Here is a 26318-nt window from a genome sequence, read left to right as displayed (position 1 = left end):
ACAACAAAGCAGGAGAATATATAGTTCTTCACTAAAAAGGAAAAAGATATTTTGATCACATTCCTGACTGCAAATGAAGCACAACTATCTACAAGCTAAAATACATAACAGTGAATTATTTTAATATAAAATAGCAGCTTGTGTCAAGGTTACAAAACAGCAACTGTAATAACAAGACTTTTGCAATCCATATTATCATCTCTGATGGATGAGTAGAGGGATTATCATTTCCCCGTCACCCTCTCCGATTTTTTAGGTTCATCAGAAAATTTGGCATATTCTATGGAATTACTTAATCATGAACACACTTCAAATGAATTTTTTTTAACCTTCAATGAGCAGGGCCAAAATTGCTCATATTGTTTCATCTACAAAACATGTCAGAATTGGAACAAACATAGAACTCCCTGCCACTCCACAAGCTGTCAAAAAAGATTTCTAGGAAAAATACCTGTTTGTTTTTATACTTCTTTAAATAGCGAGGGGACACGAGACACTCTGGATTGATGTCTGTTGAATTCTGGTCAGGAATAACTTGTGGGTCAGGGTTTAAATGCTGCATCTTCAAAAATGACAAGATATTCTGCACCTCAAGGCTGTATGAGCTGTCTGCCATCGTCTTGCCTTTTGATGCCAGCCTGCAAGCTGCCATCCACTGTGCATACTGCTTCTCCTAACAAAATGGGGGGAAAAAGCATTAGATTCAAATGGAAACTATTCTTACTCTTAAAAAAAACTTATTGGAACTGTTCACTTCACAAATTATTCTTGGGCTTCAATATTTGGGAGGGAGGAAACCTTTGAGGTCAAAATTACTGTTTAGCTACTGACAATGCTTCATCCTGCATTGCATTTAACTTTCAAAAGGGGAGCAACAGAGACAAAGGAATAATAAATTGAGGAAAAGTAAATAATTTACCAAGAACTACTTTACTGGGGTTACACTCATCCTTTACATTATACTATTAGTCAGAAAATTCAAACGAATCTTTAAAATAAGATATCATGTAGCATACAAATTATGTAATTGTACTTGCTCAATATTTTTTGAAGAAAAACAAACACAAAGGAACGTAGTCAGTCAAACTTATTATTAAAGTACATGTGTGTGGTGCATGGCCAAGTGGTTAGGGCGTTGGGCTCACGATCTGAAGGTCGTGGGTTCGAGTCTCGGCCAAGGCAGTGTGTTGTGTCTTTAAGCAAGGCACTTAACCACACACTGCTCCAGTCCACCCAGCCGAAAATGGGTACCGGCAAATGCTGGGGGTTAACCTCGCGATAGACTGGCGTCCTATCGGGGGGGGGGGGGGGAGAGTCTCGCTTCACGCCACAGAAACTGGCATAAGCACCAGCCTGATGGGCCACAAGGCTCGGGACAGACTTTAACTAACATGTATATCATATGCCTCTCAAAGTCGCGAGATGTGGAAATGGGTAACAGGGCTCTGGTGAAGCCGTATAGACCAATCCCCTGTACAATGGATGCAATGATTGCAGAAGCATTGATGAACTCCAACCATGCCATTGACTTCAGAAGACGATGGAGACGGGAGGTCATCGGTGGCAGCTGAAGTGCAGTGATGTCACCATATACTCTTTGAGGAAACCAATTTAAAAACTAGATTACTCTTAACTCAGCAATTTTACAGCATATTGTACAAGCAAAATTTAATGAAAAAGATGCATCATATTAGCTTTTGAATTGGATTTTCATTTCTCGTAAACACTCAGACCCCACATAGCACTGACTCATTACAATGAGGTAATTCTTTATTGAAATTTTTAAAAATGACAAAAATTCATTCTAAACAACACTTAAAACTTCTCAAGAGTGGTTGGCACTGCAGTAAACACTCAATCAGCCAATGAGAGTGTTTTACATGCGCTCTGAGCCATTCACAGCCAATCACGTATTAGTTCACACTCCGCCTCCCCGCGTGAGTAAACAGCTTGCTTCCTCGCCAATTTATTCCACTTTTTGCTATTATAATGTCTGAAAAATGGCCTGCAACTTCCAATGAGGGGTGTACAACCAAGATGTCCAGGAAAAGCCCTAGCATGGATGTGAAACTGCAAGTGATATTTGAAGAAGCCAAAGGTAGAGGAGGACCCACAGCCTGAGCCCTCCCCTAAGAAGTAGCCACCACCCGCTTCCCTCTGCTGCTGCTGCAATGTGTTGCTGCTCCACTGGTGTATGGGTTAGGCCTGCTAACCGTTTGTTACTCCATGAATTACTCTGTATACATTAAAAATAATATATCATATACCTAGGGTTTGATTTAAAAATAAATCGGGCACACATGTCCCTTTACGTAATGCTACAGTGACCCCACATAGCACTGATTTACATAGCACTCCACCTCCAAGGAACACATCCTCAGTGTTATTCGAGGTCTAAGTGTATGGCCATGTTAGATCAATGAAGATTATTATTACAGCATCAAGATTATCCGGGGATCTAAAAAGTAATTAAATTCAAGGTAAATACTTACATTATCACAACGGAGCCAGATTTCATTCATCCCCTCTGCCACTGGTATCAGCAACTTGATATTGAATTTTTGGCTGGATATGTTTACATCAGGGGTCACCTCACAACCTATTACATAAAATCATTGCTCAGATTATTCACCACAGCTGTGCTTTTGAAACATTCCTTATTGCTTTTCTAGATAACAACAAATCAAATCCGTTAAAAAAAATCATACTACATATAGAATATTGGAATGATAATTGGTTGACTAATATCTGATTCAGAGTGGTAAATTGGCTTCTTCCAGTGTGTACAGCAGCTATTGCAATTCCATCTCAGATGGTTAGTCCTGCTCCTGCAGAAACAAAATGAGCGTATCACATGTGCTACTGCAGGAACTTATGTAGAAGCACACCCCAAAATACTTCCATAAGGCACAGGAGCAGAATTAGGCCACCCGGTCCATTGAGTCTGCTCTGCCATTCCATCATGGCTGACTTATTACCCCATTCTCCTGAATTCTCCCTGTAACATTTGATACCCTGGCTAATCAAGAACCTATCAACCTCTGCTTTAAGTATACCCAATGACTTGGCCTCCACAGCCATCTGTGGCAATTAATTCCACAGATTCTCCACTCTGGTTCAAGAAATTCCTCCTCATCTCCACTCTAAATGGACATCTCTCTATTCTGAGGCTGTGCCCTCTGGTCCTATACTCCTTCACTATGGAAACATCCTCCTCACATCCACTCTGCCTAGGCCTTTCACTATTCGACAGGTTTCAATAAGATCCTCCCCCCCTCATTCGGCTAACTTTAGTCAGCACAGGCCCAGAACCATTAAACTCCGCTAATACGTTAACTCTTTCATTCCTGGAACCATTCTTGTGAACCTCTCCAATGCAAGCACATCCTTTCTTAGATAAAGAGCCCCAAACTGCTCACAATACTCCAAGTGCGGTCTGACCATTGCCTTATAAAGCATCATTACATCCTTGCTTTTAGATTTTAGTCCACTCAAAGTAGATTAGATTAGATTAGATTCAACTTTATTGTCATTGTGCTGAGTACAGATACAAAGCCAATGAAATGCATTTAGCATCTGACCAGAAATGCAAAGAATAGTGTTACTTACAAAATAACTACGAATAAAAAAACAATGCTAACATTACATTTGCCTTCATTACCACCAATTCAACCTGCAAGTTAACCTTTGGGAACCGTGCATGAGGACTCCCAAGCCCCATTGCACTTCAGATTTTTGAACTTTCTCCCCATTTAGAAAATATTCTATGCCTTTATTCCTTCCACCAAAATGCATGGCCATACATTTCCCTACACTCTATTCCATCTGCCACTTCTTTGCTTATTCTCCCAATCTTTCTAAGTCCTTCTACAGGCCACCTGCTTATCAACACTACCTGCCCCTCCACTGATCTTCATATCATCCATAAACTTGGCCACAAAACGATCAATTCCATCATCCAAATCACTAACGTATGTATAATGTGAAAAAAGTGATCACAACACTGACTTCTGTGGAACACCATTAGTCACTGGAAGCCAACTAGAAAAGGCCATCTTTACGTCCACTCTTTGCCTCCTGCCAGTCAGCCAATCTTCCATTGTTATCTTGTCAAGCAGCCTCGTGTGGCACCTTGTCAAAGGCCTACTGAAAATTCAAGTATACATACACTGATTCTTCTTTGTTTACCCTGCTTATTATTTCCTCAAAGAATTCCAACAGATTTGTCAGGCATGATCTCCCCTAATGGAAACCATGCTGACTTTGGCCTGTTTTATCATGTGCTTCCAAGTACCCCGAAATCTCATCCTTAATAATGGACTCCAACATCTTCCAACCACTGAAGTCAGACCAACTGATCTATAATTTCCTTTTTTTCTGCCCCCCTCTCTTCTTAAAGAGTGGAGTGATATTTGCAATTTTCCAGTCCTCTGGAATCATGCCAAAATCTAGTGATTCTTGAAAGATCATTACTAATGCCTCTACAATCTCTTCAGTTACCTCCTTCAGAACACTGGGGTGCAGTTCATCTACTCCTTTCAGTTTCCCAAGTACCTCCTCCTTAGTAATAGTATACTCACTTCTGCCCCCTGACACTCTCAAATTTTTGGTATACTGCTGGTGTCTTCCACAGTGAAGACTGACGCAAAATGCTTTTTAAGTTCATCTGCTAAATTCTTTGTTCCCCATTACTACCTCATCACAGTCTCATTACACAAGGCCTCTACTTATATACCAACTGCTCCAGCTTCAGCCCTGTCACTCTGGTCCCCTTCCCTTGCCAAATTAGTTTAAACCCTCTCCAACAACTCTAGCAAATTTACCTGCAAGGATATTGGTTCAAGTGCAACACGTCCTTTTTGTACAGGTCATAAATTCCCTGGGAGAGATCCCAATGATCCAGAAATCTGAAACCCTGCCCCCTGCACCAATTCCTCCGACACACATTCACCTGCCAAATTGTCCTATTCTTACCCCTAATGGCAGGCAGCAATCCAGAGATTACTACCCTGGAGGACCTGCTTTTCAGCTTTCTACCCAACTCCCCATATTCTCTCTTCATGACCTCATCCTTTTTCCTACCTACTGTATGTCATTGGTCCCAATACAGTATGTTCCACAACTTCTGGCTGCTCACCTTCTCTCTTTAGAATGCTATGGACCTGATCTGAGACATCCCTGACCCTGGCACGTGGGAGGCAACATACCATTCAGGTGTCTTCCACAGAATTTCCTGCCTGCCTCTCTAACTATGGAATCCCCTATACAAAGACACTCCTCTTGTTCCCCTCCCCTTCTGAGCCACAGAGCCAGAGACCTAAATGTAAAGAATAGTGTTACTTACAAAATAACTGCGAATAAAAAAAAAGTGCTAACATTACATTTGCCTTCATTACCTCCAGCCAACAGTATCCAAAGTGGTATACCCGTCGTTGAGAGGACTGGCCACAGAGGTGGTCTGCACTGGCTTCCTCTCCCCTTTCTCTCTACTGACAGTGACCCAGTTAGCCATGTCCTGAACCTTGGGTGTAACTGCCTCCCTCCTGCATGGCCCATTGATCAATCCCTCAGCCCCCAAATGATTCGGAGTTTATCCAGAACCAATTCCTTAACATGGTCTGAAAGAGACTATAGCTGAATGCACTCCCTGCAGGTGCAGGTGTAGTAGTCAGGGACACTGGAGATCTCCCTGCCTTCCCAGGGGCAGGACTGGCAGGTCAATATTGCATGGTTCCATTGTTTCAGACACGACAGAATGGGAGAGATTAAAGGAAGAGGAGTGGTGATACTGGTCAGGGAAAATGTCACGGCAGTACTCCGTAAGGACAGATTGGAGAACTTGTCTAGTGAGGCTTTATGGGTGGAACGGAGTAATAAGTAAGGTATGACCAAGTTAACATAGAAACATAGAAAATATATGGCACAATACAGGCCCTTCGGCCCACAAAGCTGTGCTGAACATGTCCCTACCTTAGAACTACCTAGAATTACCCATAGCCCTCGATTTTTCTAAGCTCCAGGTAGCCATCCAGGAGTCTCTTAAAAGACCCTATTGTTTCCACCTCCACCACCGTTGCCGGCAGCCCATTCCATGCATTCACCACCCTCTGCATAAACAACTTACCCCTGACATCTCCTCTGTACCTACTTCCAAGCACGTTAAAACTATGCCCTCTCATGCTAGCCAATTCAGCCCTGGGGAAAAGCCTCTGACTATCCACACGATCAATGCCTCTCATTATCCTGTACACCTCTATCAAGTCACCTCTCATCCTCCATTGCTCCAAGGAGAAAAGGCTGAGTTCACTCAACCTATTTTCATAATGCATGCTCCCCAATCCAGACCACATCCTTGTAAATCTCCTCTGCACCCTTTCTATGGTTTCCACAGGGGCTATATTAGAGACCACCAAACAGTCTGAGGGACTTAGAGGAACAAGCTTGTAGAGAGATTACAAACTGCTGCAAGGAACATAAGGTTGTTATAGTTGGTGATTTTAACTTTAAACAAATTGACTGGGACTCCCAAATTGTAAAAGGACTAGATGGGAGATTTCGTCAAATGTGTTCAGGAAAGTTTCCTTAACCAGCCTGTAGAAGTCCCAATGAGCGGGTGTGCGATACTTGATCTGTTATTAGGGAATGAGACAGGGCAGGTGACAGAAGTTTGTGTAGGGAACACTTTGCACCTAATGATCACAATGCCATTCATTTCAAGGTAAGTATGCAAAGAGATAGGACTGGTCCATGGGTTGAGATTCTAAATTGGAAAAAGGCCAATTTTAAAGGCATCAGAAAGAACTTGGGAAGTGTTGATTGGGACAAGCTGTTTTCTGGCAAAGGTGTACTTGATAAGTGGGAGGCCTTCAAAAGTGAAGTTTTGAGAGTACAAAGCTTGAGGCACTGGTTAAGAAAAAGGAGGTACATAGCAGGTTGGAACAAATGAAGTGCTTATGGTCTAAGAAATGCAAGAAAGAGATCAAGAGGGCCAAAAGGCAAGAGATTGCCCTAGCAGACAAGGTGAAGGAGAATGCCAGGGGATTCTACAGATATGTTAAGAGCAAAAGAATTGCAAGGGACAAAATTGGTCCTTTGGAAGATCGGAATGGTAATCCATGCATGGGACCAGAAGTGATGGGGGAGATCTTAAATAAGGTGGATAAATCTGCAGGGCCTGACAAGGTACTCCCTCGGACCCTGCAGGAGGCAAGTGCAGGAAGCGTTGAGGCCTTAGCAGAGATATTTAAATTATTCTTAGCAACAGGAGAGGTACCAGGAGATTGGAAGATAGCCAATTTTGTTCCACTGTTTAAGAAAGGCTCTAAAAATAAACCAGGAAATTATAGGCCACTGAGTCTGATATCAGTAGTGGGAAAGTTATTGGAAGGTATGTGGATAGACACGGACTGATTATGGATAGTCAGCAGGGCATTGTGTGTGGTAGGTTTTTGAGGAAGTCACCAAGAAAGTGGAGGAAGGCAAGGTAGTGAATGCTGTCTACCTGGACTTTAGCAAGACATTTAACTCTGATGGGAAATTGGTCTAGAAGGTCCAGTTGCCTGGCAATCAAGATGAGGTAGTAAATTGGAGTAGACATTGGCTTTGTGGGAGAAGCCAGGGAGTGGTAGTAGATGGTTGCCTCTCTGATTTTGCTTTTGTTGAGCTGTCTTAACAAGGAAATAAAAAGAAAAAAATACAGATGGAGAAAATTTGAAATAAAAACAAAAAAATGCTGGAAACATTCAGGAAGTCCAGCAACATCTGTGGAAAAGAGTAACAAAGTCAAAGTTTCAGGACAATGACACTTCAGATTTCTGAGAAAGGCTCTGGAGCCTGAAATGCAAGCTGTTTCTCTTTCCACTGATGATCTTTGGCCTGCTGGGTTATACTTTATACTTTATTGTCACCAAACAATTGATACTAGAACATACAATCATCACAGTGATATTTGATTCTGCGCTTCGCGCTCCCTGGAGTACAAATTGATAGTAAATATTAAAAATTTAAATTATAAATCATAAATAGAAAATAGAAAAATGGAAAGTAAAGTAATGCAAAAAAACCGAGAGGCAAGTCCAGATATTTGGAGGGTACGGCCCAGATCCGGGCCAGGATCCATTCAGCAGTCTTATCACAGTTGGAAAGAAGCTGTTCCCAAATCTGGCCGTACGAGTCTTCAAGCTCCTGAGCCTTCTCCCGGAGGGAAGAGGGACGAAAAGTGTTTCTCCAGTAGTTTAAGGAACATGATGCTTCTATTACAATATTTCTAACCATGACCTGCAGACAGTATTTGAATTGAAGTATCATCACAGTATGGCGGGTGACCATCTGATTTTCTAAAACAGTATTGCAGAAAGCAAGTTCTTATCATAGGAGCATTGACTCAAGATTCCACTGGAAAATATCAGAGTTCATTAATTTCATCTGTAGAAGAATTTATTAGTTCTAATTCTATATTGCTCAATGTCAATTTCACTTCCCTACCTATTTTACTAGGCAAGTTGCATTGCTTTCCCTTAAAGCCCCTGAGCCTTTATTGGATGTTGGGAACCATGGCACTTTGATGCATTAAAAATGTAACTCTCACCTCGCAAGTTCATCTGATGAGCTGGGGGTCCGTGGGATTCATCTTTACTTTTGTAGCAGGAAATGGAGGTGTCTTTAAATGTACACCAGTATGGCTTGTAACCTTTCAACGTCAATTTCTTTGGTCTGCAGGCAGAAGGTTATTTTCAAAGAAAAATATCTATTAGCATTTAAACCACTTGCGGGTCAACATGAGCTTAACAATTCCAACAACGTAACTTCCACCCGAGCTATCAGCTAGATTCATTGTCTGGAGTCACTGAGGCCATACTTTAACAAAAATTTTTAGTATGAAATCATGAAAATGACAGAATATTTACCACACATATAAATAACACAATTGTATTAATAATGGGATTTTCTCTGCCAAAAGAAATATATCACTACTACCATACCCTCTTGACTTTAAATGTACTATTTTGGTGACCACAGAGAAGAAAATCCTTTGAAAACAAATAAGACTACCATGAGCATTGCTGTCATACTTTACAGATCTTTGCAAAAAGCTTTACTATTGTTAAAGTGCGTGGAAAACACTTAGCTTCCAGAGGTCAAATACTGAAACTGTCAATTGAGAGATTGCCCTTTTGGGTATTGAGCCAACAGTTTACTCTTAGGTAATCCATACACGTCAACAAGGGGAAAAAACTCATCAGCTTGTTGGCAAATGATCAGATAAGGACATTGTACACATACTTCTGCACCAGATATCCTGGGTAGAATATTAAAACTGAAAGTGGATGGGGGGGGTGGGCGGAAGAAGGGTGAGGCAAGGTATTTTTATCCCACTGTGATGACTGGGAGTAGGAGCATTTTGAATTACCGCCTACTACTGGCAGCAGACTCCTAAGGGTATTTGCATGGTTGATGAAGCTGGCCAAAAGCAGTGTCTCAAATATGGGCAACACACATCAAAGTTGCTGGTGAACGCAGCAGGCCAGGCAGCATCTCTAGGAAGAGGTGCAGTCGACGTTTCAGGCCCAGACCCTTTGTCAGGACTAACTGAAGGAAGAGCGAGTAAGGGATTTGAAAGTTGGAGGGGGAGGGGGAGATCCAAAATGATAGGAGAAGACAGGAGGGGGAAGGATGGAGCCAAGAGCTAGACAGGTGATTGGCAAAAGGGATACAAGAGGATCATGGGACAGGAGGTCCGGGAAGAAAGACAAGGGGGGGAGGACCCAGAGGATGGGCAAGGGGTATATTCAGAGGGACAGAGGGAGAAAAAGGAGAGTGAGAGAAAGAATGTGTGCATAAAAATAAGTACCAGATGGGGTACGAGGGGGAGGTGGGGCCTTAGCGGAAGTTAGAGAAGTCGATGTTCATCAAATATGGGTGCAGATTGAGGTTACAATGTCACTCTGCCACCACGAACTTTTTCAGGGTTGGTCAAAAGTCCCAACAGCTAGCTTGCTGAGTATAACCATGTGAGATTCAATTCACAATCAGGTTGACAATAATCATTAAGTATCATTAAATTCACTCCAATTATACAGAGATGTGTGTTACAGCACTTCATGGAGTTCTAAAACAAGTTTCAGATTGTTTCTTCACTTTGTTCTCTCAGTACAATGTAGGCATTGTCAATGCACAACAGGAAATGTATGACAACAACTGCTAGAATTTATACAGCATCTTTAACATAACAATCTGCCCGTGATGATTCTTGGTGAAGTTTATCAAACAACATTTCCCTCTTGATTAAGGGGGTCCAGCAGAACATTTTAAAAAGGCTCATGGAGAGAGCTGCAAAGATCAGAGCTGTTGGGTAGGAGGGAAGAAAGCAGAATGGTGTTTGTAGATCAATAAAGACAAGCAACACGCAGTAGGGAATACTGAGGAAAAGATTTGAAATAGCAAAATAAAACAGGAGCTCAGGCCAGGCAGCATTTGCAGAGGGCAAAGTTTTGGGTCAAGACTCTTCATCTGGACTGAAAGTTTATAGGGGAGATGTGAGGTGGGGCAAGAGCTGGCAAGTCAATCAGAGTGGGGAGGGGGGTGATTGTCAGATAGAGTCTGATAGGGAGGGAGAGGTGGTAATGCGACAATGGCAAAGGGGTGCAGAAGGTGGAATCTGATACGAAAAGAAGGGTGGAGCATGGAACCAAATCATCTCCACCAAATGAGGGTGGGGAGTCTGGTGTTGGGCACGTGTAGGATGGTTTGCTTAAATCATGAGGAGTGGGGGATGGGGAGAGAGAGGGGTGGGGAGGGGGTTGGGAGAGGGGGAGTAGATTACCCAAATTGTAGAATTCAATGTTCATGCTATTGGGAATAAAGTTAAAAGGTTTAGCTACAGCCTGCAAGAATGTGTGCTCTTTATACTCAGCCTATTGCCTAATTCTTCCCCAGTTATTGTCAAAACTGCTGACCATCCTAACTTGTTTAGCAGATAGTCATAACGAGCATTACCCATCCCCCAGCACAGCCACATTCAATAAGTCACGAATAGCCCATTTAGTAATGCCCACCACCACATAACCATTTTTTGGCTCCTTGATTATACTCTCGTAGTCAACAAGACACTAACAGCTTTCACCCATCAGGAAAAACCATCATTCAATTAATGTCCAGCTGGGGCATGCAGACCTTAGAAATATCAAATAATTTGAAGTTTTAAAGGCAGCTGTCATGACATCTTTACCGTACAACTCTCATCCATTTCCTAGTTTTCCCTCCCTCTGAAGAATATAAAAGGAGGTGGTGTCTACTCCCTATTCATGACCAATAATTGTGCCTTTACACAGTTAGAAATGCTCACCCCTGGAGAAAGCTCATGAGATTTAGACACAGGGAACATTACCGAACATGTTATCCGATGATTATGATAACTGGTATACGTAGACAGAGGTCCATTAAAATATGCCCCATCACTGAGTTTGCAGCAGACTCAAAGGCTGCATTGTGCACGGTATCAGCTTACTTCACACAGTTAGCCTTTGGTTCCCTCCCCTCCCATCACAGGTGGTTGCACATGATACACAGTATTCTATGTCTTTGTGCCATTCAGTCATGCTTATTTAAACAGATGAAAAGATATCAGGTGCATCAGTAAAATGCAGAGCAAAGCAAAGATCAACTTTAAAAAGCTGGACTGTGTTAAGACTTACCCAGTACAATGCTCATTTCATAGGAGCAAATGGCATTAAACAAGCAAAGCTTTTATAAGTTCAATCTGTTCTCTATTTCTCATAAAAAGAGAGGACCATTGGTAATGAAGGCAGCAAAGCATGGGAGGAATAGTGGATAATACAGCAATCTGCTTATTTTGAACAAACACTCTTTCTGTAAGTGGGGAAATGAAATTCAAAGGAAAGGCCCCAAAAGGGAGCAAAATATGCCAATGGAAAATGAAAATCTTACTTGAACACTTTTAAATGGTCAGCCAGTTCAGGAATAGAAGTGATATCACCCTGAAACAAGAATAAGTTCTGAGTTAACAAGCTAATTTTGAAAAGATAAAACCTATTCTTGGTTAGTGAACTGCTTGAAGGTTAATCAACTGAATATTCCAAATATTTTCTAGCGTAAAAGTGGCAGGCACTGGTTTTAACAAAGAAAAATTATTATCGTGTTTTTTGAATTTGGAAGACAACACAGGTTAGGATATTATAAGTATGATATTCAGCGTCAGAGTTGTACTACAAACAAAGAGGCCTTTCAACCCCAATCATTCATGCCTACTCTGAAAACATCAACACCTGATCCTGTTTTCCCACATTACATAGAAACATAGAAAAACTACAACACAGTACAGGCCCTTCGGCCCACAAAGCTGTGCCAAACATGTACTTATCTTAGAACTACCTAGGATTTCCCATAGCTCTCTATTTTTCTAAGCTCCATGTACCTATCCAGGAGTCTCTTAAAAGACCCTATCGTTTCCGTCTCCACCACCGCCGCCGGCAGCCCATTCCACGCACTCACCATTCTCTGTGTAAAAAACTTACCCCTGACGTCTCCTCTGTACCTACTTCCAAGCACCTTAAAACTATGCCCTCTAGTGTTAGCTATTTCAGCCCTGGGAAAAGCCTCTGGCTATCCACATAATCAATGCCCCTCATCATCTTATACACCTCTATCAGGTCACCTCTCATCCTCTGTCGCTCCAAGAAGAAAAGGCCGAGTTCACTCAACCTATTCTCATAAGTCATGCTCCCCAATCCAGGCAACATCCTAGTAAATCTCCTCTGCACCCTTTCTATGGTTTCCACGTCCTTCCTGTAGTGATGTGACCAGAACTCAGCACAGTACTCCAAGTAGGGTCTGACCAGGGTCCTATATAGCCGCAACATTACCTCTCAGTTCTTAAACTCAATCCCATGATTGATGAAGGCCAATGCACCGTATGCCTTCTTAACCACAGAGTCAATCTGCGTAGCAGCTTTGAGTGTCCTATGGACTCGGACCCCAAGATCCCTCTGATCCTCCACACTGCCAAAAGTCTTGCCATTAATGCTATATTCTGCCATCATATTTGACCTACCAAAATGAACCACCTCACACTTATCTGGGTTGAACTCCACCTGCCACTTCTCAGCCCAGTTTTGCATCATATCAGTGTCCCGCTGTAACCTCTGACAGCCCTCCGCAGTATCCACAACAACCCCAACCTTTGTGTCATCAGCAAATTTACTAACCCACCCCTCCACTTCCTCATCCAGGTTATTTATAAAAATCACAAAGAGTAGGGGTCCCAGAACAGATCCCTGAGGCACACCACTGGTCACCGACCTCCATGCAGAATATGACACGTTTACAACCACTCTTTGCCTTCTGTGGGCAAGCCAGTTCTGCATCCACAAAGCAATGTCCCCTTGGATCTCATGCCTCCTTACTTTCTCAATAAGCCTTGCATGGGGTACCTTATCAAATGTCTTGCTAAAATCCATATACACTATATCTACAGCTCTACCTTCATCAATGTGTTTAGTCACATCCTCAAAAAATTCAATCAGGCTCGTAAGGCACGAGCTGCCTTTGACAAAGTCATGCTGACTATTACTAATCATATGCCTCTCCAAATGTTCATAAATCCTGCCTCTCAGGATCTTCTCCATCAACTTACTAACCATTGAAGTAAGATTCACTGGTCTATAATTTCCTGGGCTATCTCTACTCCCTTTCTTAAATAAGAGAATAACATACGCAACCCTCCAATCCTCCGGAATCTCTCCCGTCCTCATTGATGATGCAAAGATCATTGCCAAAGACTCAGCAATCTCCTCTCTCACTTCCCACAGTAGCCTGGGGTACATCACTGTATCTTTTTACAACCTCTGCTCTCTTCTCCTTTACCAATACTTGTGTCATCAGCAAATTTACCAGTCTACTTCTACACTCTATTTGTACGCAATTGCAAATTTAGCTTAGAGGTTTCTGACAAAGTGACTTAACTGGCTGTCAGTATATTGGATTGATCTCGCTATCAGAAACACTCTTTCTAACTATCAGACAATTTTGATGAGCTGTTTTTTCACTCAAACTCTGTTTCTTTTCGTAAGGGGGTTTTGACTTTTATGTTACTGTGGAGGCTAATTAAAATGGCGTCTTTGTTATGTTAATCTGGGGAATGCGGCTTTGTTGTGTTAAACGCTGAGAAAGTTTGCGCTAACAGTTTGTTTTTGCTTTAGTGTGTGATAAGAGAGTGCTACTAACCAATTGGGATAGTTGTTATGGTTTTGGTATATTTGAAGATACTGTATGCGCGGGGTTTTGGGGGAGAAGGCGGGAGAGCGAGACAGAGGATGGACGAGATGCTGTGAGTCCGCTGATGGGGTCGGACCCTGAGCGGGACGTTCTGCGAGGAGACGGAGACGGACTCGTGTGGAGCGTCTGGTCAATCACCGTTGTTGGTCCCAGGCGGCCGGTCGAGGTGGTCCGAGGGGGTCGCAGGGTGAAGAAGAAGGTCCTTGAGCTCCAACGGTTTTTGTGCACGAAGAGATTGAACTTTGATAAGTGTGGCGCCTTTTATTTTCCTTTTATATTTTATTCTCTTTTAATTATATAGTTCCAGTAATATCTATAAACTGTATATCATTTAATTGCATCTGGTGTATTGTCTGTTATTTGGGCGGGGTGGGGTACCTCACACAGCATCCACACAAACGAATTACCCAGTTTGGCGGGGCCGAGGCTGTTTCCCTAGACGACAGCGAGCCGAGAGACCCTGAGGGTGCCAGGGGGGACTACATTTTTAACCACAAGGTAATAAAAATACAGCTGAGATGTAACATACCAGAATGGTCGATGTTTTGCCACCTTCCAAGGTAATCTCCAAGTCAGAAAGGGCCGCATCCACTTCATCTACTTCTTTTTCACTGTTGTTCATGTGATTCTCAGATGACATAATAGATAATTTATTGATGTGGTACTGGGGGAAACAAGATGCCACTTGATTTGAGTATTTTAAACGAACAATTTCATTCTTCTCATAAACATTGTGACACATGGTACAGAATCTGAGAAAAAAAACCTATAGTACTATATTAAACTGAACTCGAGATGACATGTCTATTTTAAAGGCTGGCCCTTTTACTAGGCTGTTAGATGTCAGTTTTGGCTTAGACATGACATTCTCAACCAGAAAAAGTTTATGTGATTGAAGTCCAACTTGAGGCTGGAGAACATATACCAGGCTGGGGCCAGCAGAGGACTGACTGAAAGCTCCAAGATTTGGTCCTCATCTTCCTTTTCAGGCAGGTCTGAAAGACCCCATGGCAGCAGAGGACAGAAGACCTCACATTTTTTTCTAATTATGTCTCATGTCCTGTCTGTTCACTCAACTTGTGTTTTCATCGAAGCCATCCCACATGTTGCAACACAGCTTTGTATCATCAGCAAATAGTGACATTACATTTGATATCCTTAATTAAATTACTGATTGTGAACAGCTGGAATCCAGTAACAGTCTCTGGCGATCCAATTATCACAGCCTCCCAATCAAAACATAACTTATTTGTCAAACAAGAGAGAATCTGCAGATGCTGAAAATCCAAACAACAAACAAAATGCTTCAGGAACTCAGCAGGCCAGGCAGCATCTACGGAAAAAAAGTACAGTTGACATTTTGGGCCAAGACCCTTCGGCAGGACTGGAGAAAAAAAGATGAGTAGATTTAAAAGGTGGGGGAGGGGAGAGAGAAAAATACAAGGTGGTAAGTGAAACTGGGAGGGGGAGGGATGAAGTAAATAGCTGAGAAGTTGATTGGAGAAAGAGATACAGGGCTGGAAAAGGGTGAGTCTGATAGGTGGGGACAGAAGGCCATGGAAGAAAGAAAAGGGGGGGAGGAGCACCAGAGGGAGGTGATAGGCAGGCAAGGAGATAGGTGAGTGAAGGAAAAGGGGATGGAGACTGGTGAAGGAGAGGGTGGGAGTGGGGGTGGGAGTGGGGGGGGGAGCCATTACTGGAACTTCGAGAAATTGATGTTCATGCCATCAGGTTGGAGCCTACCCAGATGGAATATAAGGTGTTGTTCCTCCAACCTGACTGTGGCCTCATCGCAACAGTAGAGGAGGCCGTGGACTGACATGGCGGAATGGGATTGGGAAGTGGAATTAAAATGGGTGGCCGCTAGGAAATCCCGCTTCTTCTGGCGGACAAGGCGTAGGTGTTTGGCAAAATGGTCTCCCAATCTATGTTGGGTCTCACTGATATACAGGAGGCCACACTGGCAGCACTGGACACAGTATATAACCAACAGACTCACAGGTGAAGTGTCGCCTCAACTAGAAGGACTGTTTAGGGCCCTGGATGGTAATGAGGGAGGAGGTGTAGGGGCAGGTGTAGCACTTGTTCCGCTTGCAAGGACAGTGCCAGGAGGGAGATCAGTGGGGAGGGACGGATGGACTAGAGAGTCACATAGGGAGAGATCCCTGCCGAAGCAGTAAGTGTGTGGGGGGGGGGAGGGGAGGGAAAGATGTGCTTGGTGGTGGGATCTCGTTGGAAATGGCGGAATTGGACGCAGGGGCTGGTGGGGTGGTAGGTGAGGACAAGAGGAACTCTATCCCTGGTAGGGTGGAGGGAGGATGGGGTAAGAGCAGATGTGTGTGATAATGGACAAAATGCAGTTAAGGGCAGTGTTGATGGTGGAGGAAAGGAAGCCCTTGTCTCTGAAAAAGGAAGACATCTCCTTTGTTCCAGAATGAAAAGCCTCATCCTAAGAGCAGATGTGGCAGAGACGGAGGAATTGAGAGAAGGGGATGTTACTTTTACAAGTTACAGGGTAGGAAATGGTATAGTTCAGGTAACTCTGAAGAGGCTGTAGGTTTGTAATAGATATCAGTAGATAACCTGTCTCCAGAGATAGAGACAGTGAGACAGAGAAAGTAGAGGGAGGTGTTGGAAATGGACCAGGTAAATTTGAGGGCAGAGTGGAATTTGGAGGCAAAGTTGATGGACTCATTTGTTCAGCATTTGTACCCACTGTTTTCCATTGCAAACCAATTCTCTGTCTACACTTCAGCACAGGATCCTCAACTCTCTGCATTTTCAAGTTTATTATCATCTCATATGGCACCTTATTGAAGGATTCCTAAGATCCCAATATGTTGCATAAACTGTCTCAACTCTTTTCTGCTAGTTAGAAAACCAAAAGATTGCAAAAAGCTTTACAATCATGATTTTTTTCTTTTATATATGCGTGTTGTCTCAGCCCAACCTTATTTCCCCAAGTTTCCTATACCAACACTTCCTTAATAATAGATTCCAGCATTTTCCCTACACCATCTGATGATACACCCCCATCCTGCTCACATTGTTCATTCTAAAGCCTACACCAGGGGAACCCAACCTTTTTTGCACTGCAGACCGGTTTAATATTGACAATATTCTTGCGGACTGGCCAACCGGGGTGTGGGGGGTAGGATTGCCAACAGACAAGAGTAGCAGTCAAATACGTTGCGTTTGCCGTGAGGAAGACTACCATGACCATGAAGCCTTGCGTGGACACCTGTGGGGGGGGGGGTGTTAATCACGAACGGAATATAGGTGGTAAGTGGCTAATAGACTCAATTTAGTTTCTAAAAGGGTTTATCTAACGAATTTAATATTAAACACACAGCGCATATTTTCCTCACATGAATATAGTGATAAAGTCAATTTTCAGGGGAGGACAGGGAAGCTTGAAGTAAGTGTTGAACAAACTTCCAGTAGAAGTGGAAGAGGCAGGTTCGATATTATCATTTAAAGAAAAATTGGATAGGTATATGGACAGGAAAGGAATGGAGGGTTGTGGGCTGAGTGCAGGTCGGTGGGACCAGGTGAGAGTAAGCGTTCGGCATGGACTAGAAGGGCCGAGATCGCCTGTTTCTGTGCTGTAATTGTTATATGGTTATATAAGTCACTTACAAGTCAATAGCATCATAACATTTTAAGTAATGTTTGGATATTAAACACACAGCACATATTTCCCCCGTATGAACATATAAAATCATTGCAACACACCAATATCGCTGAATCAGTGGGAGCCCTGGGCTGAATACTGGTTCCCTGCAACAAGACGGTGCCATCGAGGGGTGATGGGAGACAGCGATACTCAAAGGGGGTTCCTTGTGTCCAGTCTGTTCCGCAATTTAGTTTTCGTTGCATTCATTGCAGAGATATGTTGGAAATGGAAGCAATGTTTTCAGTGCTTTCGTGGCTATCTCAGGATATTTAGCCCTGACTTTGATCCAGAATGCCGGCAGAGATGTTATGTCAAACATACTTTTCAGCCCGCCGTCATTTGCTAGCTCGAGGAGTTGATATTCTTCCCGTGCTGACATGGATGATGCTCGGGTAATGACCTAGCGTGCGTTCAAACTCAACAGAGGCCGTGACAGGGAATGAGGAAAAGTGCATCTGACTCATATCGCCAAATTGTATCGTTTCCTTGCGGCCTGGTAGCACATGCTTTGCAGCCCGGTGGTTGGGGACCGCTGGCCTACACCAGCCCTTCTGCTAACATATCATGCTCAAAACCCATAACTTTTTGACTGCAGACTTCTTCAAACATTGACAAATCTCAGTTGCTAAGAAATGAAAGGAATTGGGCATTTGGTCTCCTGTGATCGTTAAACCATTTAATAACATCCTGACTGATCTTTTGCTTCATTACCATTTTTTTCTGCCCAAACCACAGATTGTCTTAATACACAAGAGAAAATCTATTGAGTTCCTGAAAATACTTTTGGTATAGGGAATAGGGTTAGGGTTAGGGTTAGGGAATTTCAAAAAATGATCTACTGGATGAAGAAATATCTACTAATATCAGTCCTACATGACTGTCAATGAGAATCGCTGACTTTTGGCACAAAACAACCAAGCCAGTGCAAGCATCAACTCCATATACACCCTGTTTGAAATTAAGAATGTTATATATCGCATTTTTGTTCACCTCTCATTCTTCTAAACTCAAGAGTATTGTTTCAGTCTTTTTAATATCTAATAAGTCAAACTGCTGTCCTAGGAATTAATTTGGTGAATCTCTACTGCTCTCCCCCAATTGCAATTACTTCTTTCTTTGGGTAGAGAGAGATCAGTTCTACATACCGTTTTCCAGATGTAGTCTCGCCAGGGCCTGACATAATTCGAGCCACATAGCCTTACTATTGTACTGAAGTTCTCTTGCAATAAAGATAAACACACTATCATTCTTCCTTATTAATTCCTAGATCTGCACATGGACTTTCAGAGCGTTGTGTACAAGCTCATCTGTCCCCCTGAATAGCAACATGCACCACCATTCAGCACTTAACAAAGGAGAGGAAGTGTTCGCAATTCATAAAATATATGATCCTGCTTCAATTTTAAAAGGTGTGAAACATTTTTCAGTTTCAACAATGAAACATAAACTGGAGTGATTTAGATAGACTTAACAAAAAAGTTGTCTTTTTTTGCAGTGTTTTATTGTTGCCATATTAAAAAAAATCAGTATCAAAGTTTCATAATCTGAACCCATTCACTCGCCTCACGTAACAAAGTCAATAAATTTGGTTGAATTTTTAACCATTCAATGCAAGCACTGGTTCAGAAGCAATTTTAAAGTAGTACAGCACATTAAATCAGACTGTAGTTATATATAGATTGTTCACATTCTACAAATCCCCAGAGAAGTGCACCATGACATCAAAGGAATGTTAGATTATTAACATCCCAGATCATTGGTACTGGCTTGGAAGTGTATATACTCAAGTGTTATAAAGTCACAAGGCACTACAGCACAGAATCAGGTCCTTTGGCCCATCCAGTCTGTGCCAAACTATTGGCCTGCCTTGTCACAACGATCTGCACCCAGACCATAGCCCTACAAACCCCTCCCATCCATGTACCCCTCCAAATTTCACTTATACGTTGAAACCGACAATGCATCCAGTTCTTCCACTGGCAGCTCATTCTACACTCTGAGTGAAGAGGTTCTCCCTCATGTTCCCCGTAAATATTTAACTTTTTACCCTTAACCCATACCCTCTAGCTCTAGTCTTACCCAACTTCAGTGGGGAAAGCCTGCTTGCACTTACCTTATCTATATCCTTCTTAATTTTGTAAACCTATCAAATTTCCCCTCATTCTTTTACACTCTAGGGAATGAAGTCCAAACCTATTAAATCTTTCCCTGTGTAACTCAGGACCTCAAGTCCTGGCACCATCCTTGTACATTCCTGCTGCACTCTTTCAATTTTATTGAAACCTTTTCTGTAGGTAGTGACAAAACTGCACACAACATTCCTATTTAGGCCTCACCAACATCTTTTACAACTTCAACATAACATCCCAACTCCTGTACTCGGTACTTCGATTTATGAAGGCCAATGTAACAAAAGCTTTCTTTACGACCCTATCTCTCGGTGATGCCACCTTCAAGGAATTATGGATCTGTATTCCCAGATCTCGCTGTTCTATTATGCTTCTCAGTGTCTTACTGCTCACTGTTTAAGTCCTACCTTAGTTAGCCCTTCCAAAGTGCAACACCTCACAATTATTTGCATTAAATTCCATCTGCCATTTACCAACCCATTTTTCCAGCTGGTCCAGATCTCCGGCTTCTCGCACAAAGCCGACTCTAATCCAATTTACTGCCTCACAATTATCTGCGTTAAGTTCCTTCTGCCACTTACCAACCCAAGCGAATGAACCGCCTTGATCAACTTCTCATGTGGAACCTTGTCAAAGGCCTTGCTAAAGTCCATGTAGATAAAATTCACTACCTTGCCTCCATTCACTTTCCTGGTAACTTTCTCAAAAACTCTTAAGATTGATTAGGCACTACCTACCACACACACTTTCCTTAAACAGAACGTTAGCTATCCTCCACTCCTCCGGCACCTCACCTGTGACTAAGGATGTTTTAAATATTTCTGCTTGTACCCATGCTATTTCTGCACTTGCCTTCCACAGGGTCCAAGGGAACAGCATGTCAGGCCCTGAGGATTTACCAACCCTAATTTGCCTCAAGGCAGCAAACACCTCCTTCTCTATAGTCTGTATATGATCCATGACCTCATTCCTGCTTTGGCTCACTTGTATAGTCTGTGTCCAACACCAGAGTACAGATGCAAAAGAATCCATTTAAGATTTCCCCCATCTCTTTCAACTCCATGCTAGATGACCACTCTGATCTTCCAGAGGACCATTTTTGTCCCTTGCTATCCTTTTGCTCTTAACATATCTGGAAAGCACATAAGGATTCTCCTTCACCTTGTCTGCTAGAGCAACCTCATGCCTTCTTTTAGCCCTCCTGATTTCCTTCTTTAAGTGTTCTCTTACATTTCTTATACTTCAGAAGCACCTCATCTGTTCCTACCTGCCTGTATCTACTATGCACCTCCTCCTTTTTCTTAACCAGGGCCTCAATATCGCTCATAAATCAAAGTTCCCTAAACCTGTTATCCTTGTCTTTTATTCTGACAGGTATAAACTCTGTACTCTCAAAATGTCAGTTTTGAAGGCCTCTCACTTACCAAATACACCTTTGCCAGAAGACAACCTGTCCCAATCCACACTTGCCAGGTCCTTTCTGATACCATTAAAATAAGCTTTTCTCCAATTTAGAATGTCAACCCAAGGACCAAACCTATCCTTTTCCATAATTATCTTAAAACTAACGGAATTATGATCATTAGATGCAAAGTGTTCCCCTACGCAATGCTTTGACACCTGCTTGTCTCATTCTCTAATAAGGAAATCTAGTATTGCACTTTCTCTACTTGGAACTTCTATGTACTGATAATGGAAACTTTCCTCAGCATATTTGACATATCTATCCCATCCAGCCCTTTTACAAAATTGGATTCCTGGTCAATATGTAGAAAGTTAAAATCACCTACTATTACAGCCGCATGCTTCATTCATTTCTGTGATCTCTCTACAAAATTTGCCCCGCTAAATCCTGTGGACCATTGGGTGGTCTATAATAAAACCCCTTAATGTGGTCATCCCTTTCTTATTTCTCATTTCCATCGATATAACCTCAGTAGGTGAGCTCTTCAGTCTGTACTGTCTGAGCACTGCCGTGACCTTTTCTCTAACTAGTAACGCAACCCCTCCTCCTCTAATCCCTCCCACTCTATCACATCTAAAACAACGAAAACCTGGAACACTGAGTTGCCAGTCCAGCTCTTCCTCCAACCATGTCTCACTAATGCCTACAATGTCATAATGCCACATGCTGATCCATGCCCTCAGCTCACCCGCATTTCCTACAATACTCCTTGCAATGAAATACAAACACTAAAATTAATTAAAATGAATATATTGATTTTCAGCAAATGCATTCCAACACAGGATGCAGTTTTGTGGGAACTGGAACACATCCCATATTGTCCACTGAGGATACAATAATGCTGCTGGTTGTTAAGCTCACTTTCCACCAGTGCTTCTCCCACGCCATTAACAAGCACACTTACTTTCCCTCAGCACTTCTCCCACATCCTTTTACACATTTTTTAAAAACCCTCTAAATTATTCTGTCATTTATTTCCATCATGTACCAGTTTACTATCAACAAAGTCTGCATGCATTGAACTATGTTCTTGTTCGGTGATCTTGCTTTTTTAAGATTCCTTATAATCCTTTCAATTAATTTTAAATGACCTCTTCCTTTCTCTTTGTAGATGCTGACAGACTTGCTCCAGAGAAACTACAGAGCAGTCTATGAATTGGATTAACACTACACAATAAGGTTCCACTGGATCCCATCAGTATGCCAGATTAAAGCTCACTCGAAGGTTTCAACCAACTTGCTGTGATCACTTAACTTCAGTTGATCTATTTGGGGGCATTTTCTCCCTTAAGCATTACAGCTAAGCAGTACAAGAGCTTAAGTTTATACATAGAAACTCTGCGTTGACAAATGGTAGTGTGCAGTGAAGACTGCAGGGACCAGAAAATGAGGGATCTGATGTAACTTTAGATTATCAGTAGCAACCTGAAATTACAATTATCAAGTCTACTTCACAATTCAGCGAAGTCCTGAATAATCCACTCCAAAGTCCAAGATTCCAGGGTAGTTAAAGAGTTCACTCACTGGCTGTAAATATATTCAATGATTTCACAGATACGAGACTGGAATATTTCAGAAGGTTTCCAACCCTCAAAGTAGAAATTTCTCATCCCTGTTTTAAATGGGCACTGTCTTGTTCTGAAACCATGCCTCCTAGTTCTAGATATAGGCTAAAAACACAACCCAGCTTTTTAAGTCAAAAATGACCCATTTATATAGAGTTGTGTTAGTTAGACATTACTCTACCAATATATCAAGCTTCACCTCAATAAGCTTCTTTCTTCTGCAATAACCTTTTACATGGCACCTTGTCAAATCCTGTTTGAAAATCCAAATTCAACATATCTGCAAAGTTACCCTTATTCACCACACTAGTAACATCCTGATAAGAATAAATCTGTCAAACTATATTACCCTTGCATAAAGCCCATGACAATTTTGGTGAATTATCTTATGATTTTCTAAATATCCTGTTACTATTTCCTAAGAATGGATTACCATGATCAGATGATAAGTTAGCTAGCTCATGTCAGTGCTTTTGGTTTCTCTCCTTTCTTAAACTACATCTGCAACTTTATATTCTGTGGGGAACTTCGTAGTAGTAAGTTGGGAATTTTGGAAAATCACCACCACAGCATCCACCATTTCTGCTCTTAGATCCTAGGATATAAGACATTGGATTGGCCAGTCTTTAATCCTATTTGTTTATAACTTATTTAATGATAATGGTTGTTTTAAGTTCCTCATTCCATTTTGTCCTGATCATCTAGTTATTGAGACAATTTTATCATCTGCTGTGAAGAAAAATGTCTATGCCTTTTGCTCACTTCTCAATAGCTCAGTTATCTCATCATTTTTGTTTTAACAATTCCTTTTTATATACAGTACATATATAATTCATCTTTCTTGCTGTTTCTCTATTATCTAGTTAGTCATCCAATGCTTGACTTTAGTGTTTTCCCAATCCCCCATCCTACCAATAACCTTTTATATCATTACATATGTTTTCTTTCAATTGAAATTATGCTTAACTTCAGTTTGTCCAGGATGGATCATCTTTTCCTTAAATTAAAGTATGTTGAGAGTTATGCATATAAGATCTTATTCAGATTGGGTTTGCAATGTTTTTATTCTAGTAATGAAAGAAGTGCAATTTACGGTCATCGAATTCATCCTTCTATACTACCCAATCTCCATTTTGAACATCAATAACTCCTCTGATGAAAATGTCATATAAAAGGTGCATTTACTGCATATTTACTCAGTGACTACTTTATTAGGTGGCTTCTGAGTTACGTTGGTGGTCTTCTGCTGCTGTAGTCCATCCACTACAGTTCTGCTTTATTGCTATAAAGTTTTGCTATATCGTGCATTCGCAGATTCTCTCTGGCACACCATTTTCGCCTTCCTGTCACCTTGAATCAGCCATTCTCCTCTGACCTCTCGCATTAATAAGGCGTATTTGCCCACAGAACAGTTGCTCAATGGAAGTTTTTTTTTGTTTCTCACACCATTCTCTGCAAACTCTAGAAATTGTTGTGTGTAAAAATACTAGGACAGCAGTTTCTGAGATTCTGAAACACCGCCCCCTGCCCCACCACCAGTCCAGCATCAATTATCATTCCATGGTCATAGTCACTTAGATCCCATTTCTTTCCCGTTCTGATGTTCGGTATTTCACATTCCACATCTAAAGTTTTCTTAAAGTGTCAAGGTTATGCATCACAAAATACATGGGGCTTTAAGAATCTAAGATGAACTGAACACCAATATTCAGTGCCCAAATACTTCAACGGGCTGAATGGCCTAATTCTGCTTCTATGTCTTCTGCTCTTATCAGATTCCCTTGATGATAAAATACTGTGCCAAGTGTTGAAATTTGCTCATTTCCATGAAATAAGATGCTGGGGACCTCAAATCTTTGTCACCAAGGAACAAAAAAAAGTGTCACACATACAAATACGGAAATGAATAAACTGTTTGTGATTCGGGCAGAGACTCTTCATCAGGACTGGTCAGGAAAGGGCAAGAAGCCAGAATAAGATGGTGGGGAGGGGAGGAATGGAATAGAAGCTCAGTAATAGATGAAGTCAGGTGACTGGGGGAGGGGGGGAGGGTAAGAATCTGAGATACGATAGGTGGAAGAGGTCAAGGCAGGGCTGGAGAATACGGAATCTGATAGAAGAGGAGAGTGGACCATGGGTGAAAGGGAAGGAAGAAGGGCACCAGTGGAAGGTAAAAAAAAACAACAAAGGCACAAAAAAATACAGATTTCCCTTTTGGTCGATAAAACCCTTAACAGCAGATGCACTGAGTGCTTAACATTTGTTTCAACATCTGTCAATAATTAAAACTTTTGACAACTGAAAGCATCAGTAGAAGGAAGAATGCAAGGTGAGGGTTGGGGTGGTAGGACAGGATTTGCAATCATTGATGTGGAAAACAGAGCTACAAGATGCCATTTACTTGTCAATAAATGCATAGAAGCAATCTGTCAATTGGCATCATATCTTTTACAATGCTAAGACACACAAAAATGACAAAAAGTGCATTTATAGCAGACATCCCACCCTGCAAAAACTCATTTCAGGGAGGTAGCACCCCCACCCCCCCGCAACACCTTATCCCAGCCCCCACCCCGCCCGTTGACCTCCAAGGGTGTATGTAATACTTTGTTTAGTGATTTTGTCTAATCTGTAAACCAAGTGGGGTATATGCAGCAAATGTGACATTAAAATATGTGCTTATATTATATTATATTATCATGTTTATTCTATAACAACTTTAAGCAAGTCTACAGGGAGTTTGGTCTCATCACGTTGGACATCAATAGCGTAGCTCCTTAGCAGCTAGCCAGCTAGTTTAAATAACGTTAGCTATGCTGTAATGACACCTGTTAAACTCACCTCAACCTGTCTTTTACATTTTAACCCACCATGGGCAATAGAAAAGTCACTGTTGCAAACAGTGCAGCGGGCAACACTGTCATTATTTTCGAGGTCAACTATAAAGCCCGCCCACAGTGAAAACTGATAGGTCTACTTAGCAGGGGTCCCCAACATTTTTTGCACCACAGACCGGTTTAATATTGACAATATTCTTGTGGACCAGCTGACCGGGGGGGGGGGGGGGCAGGGGGGGGTGTTAATCACGATCGGAATATAGGTGATAAGTCAATAGCATCATAACATTTTAAGTAACGTTTAGATATTAAACACACAGCGCATATTTTCCCCGTATGAACATATAAAATCAT

General features: G+C 41.9%; 1 protein-coding gene across 1 annotated transcript in view; it reads right to left on the bottom strand.

Moving 5' to 3' along the window:
• Positions 1 to 349: 349 nt before the first annotated feature.
• LOC140192640 (fermitin family homolog 2-like) overlaps positions 350 to 26318 on the bottom strand; it is a gene marked incomplete at its 5' end in the record, with an annotated part of 63895 nt that continues 37926 nt past the window's right edge. Inside the window, 5 exons of the mRNA XM_072250171.1 lie at positions 350 to 673; positions 2493 to 2599; positions 8588 to 8712; positions 11947 to 11996; positions 14822 to 14956. Of these exons, the coding sequence (XP_072106272.1) occupies positions 365 to 673; positions 2493 to 2599; positions 8588 to 8712; positions 11947 to 11996; positions 14822 to 14956 (726 nt within the window). The remainder of the gene's footprint in view (positions 674 to 2492; positions 2600 to 8587; positions 8713 to 11946; positions 11997 to 14821; positions 14957 to 26318) is intronic.

This window comes from Mobula birostris, unplaced genomic scaffold (assembly GCF_030028105.1).
Source record: "Mobula birostris isolate sMobBir1 unplaced genomic scaffold, sMobBir1.hap1 scaffold_1893, whole genome shotgun sequence".
Classification (NCBI taxonomy): Eukaryota; Metazoa; Chordata; class Chondrichthyes; order Myliobatiformes; family Myliobatidae; genus Mobula; species Mobula birostris.
The sequence above is the reverse complement of the archived record's forward strand: the minus strand, read 5'-3'. Positions and strand labels throughout refer to the sequence as shown.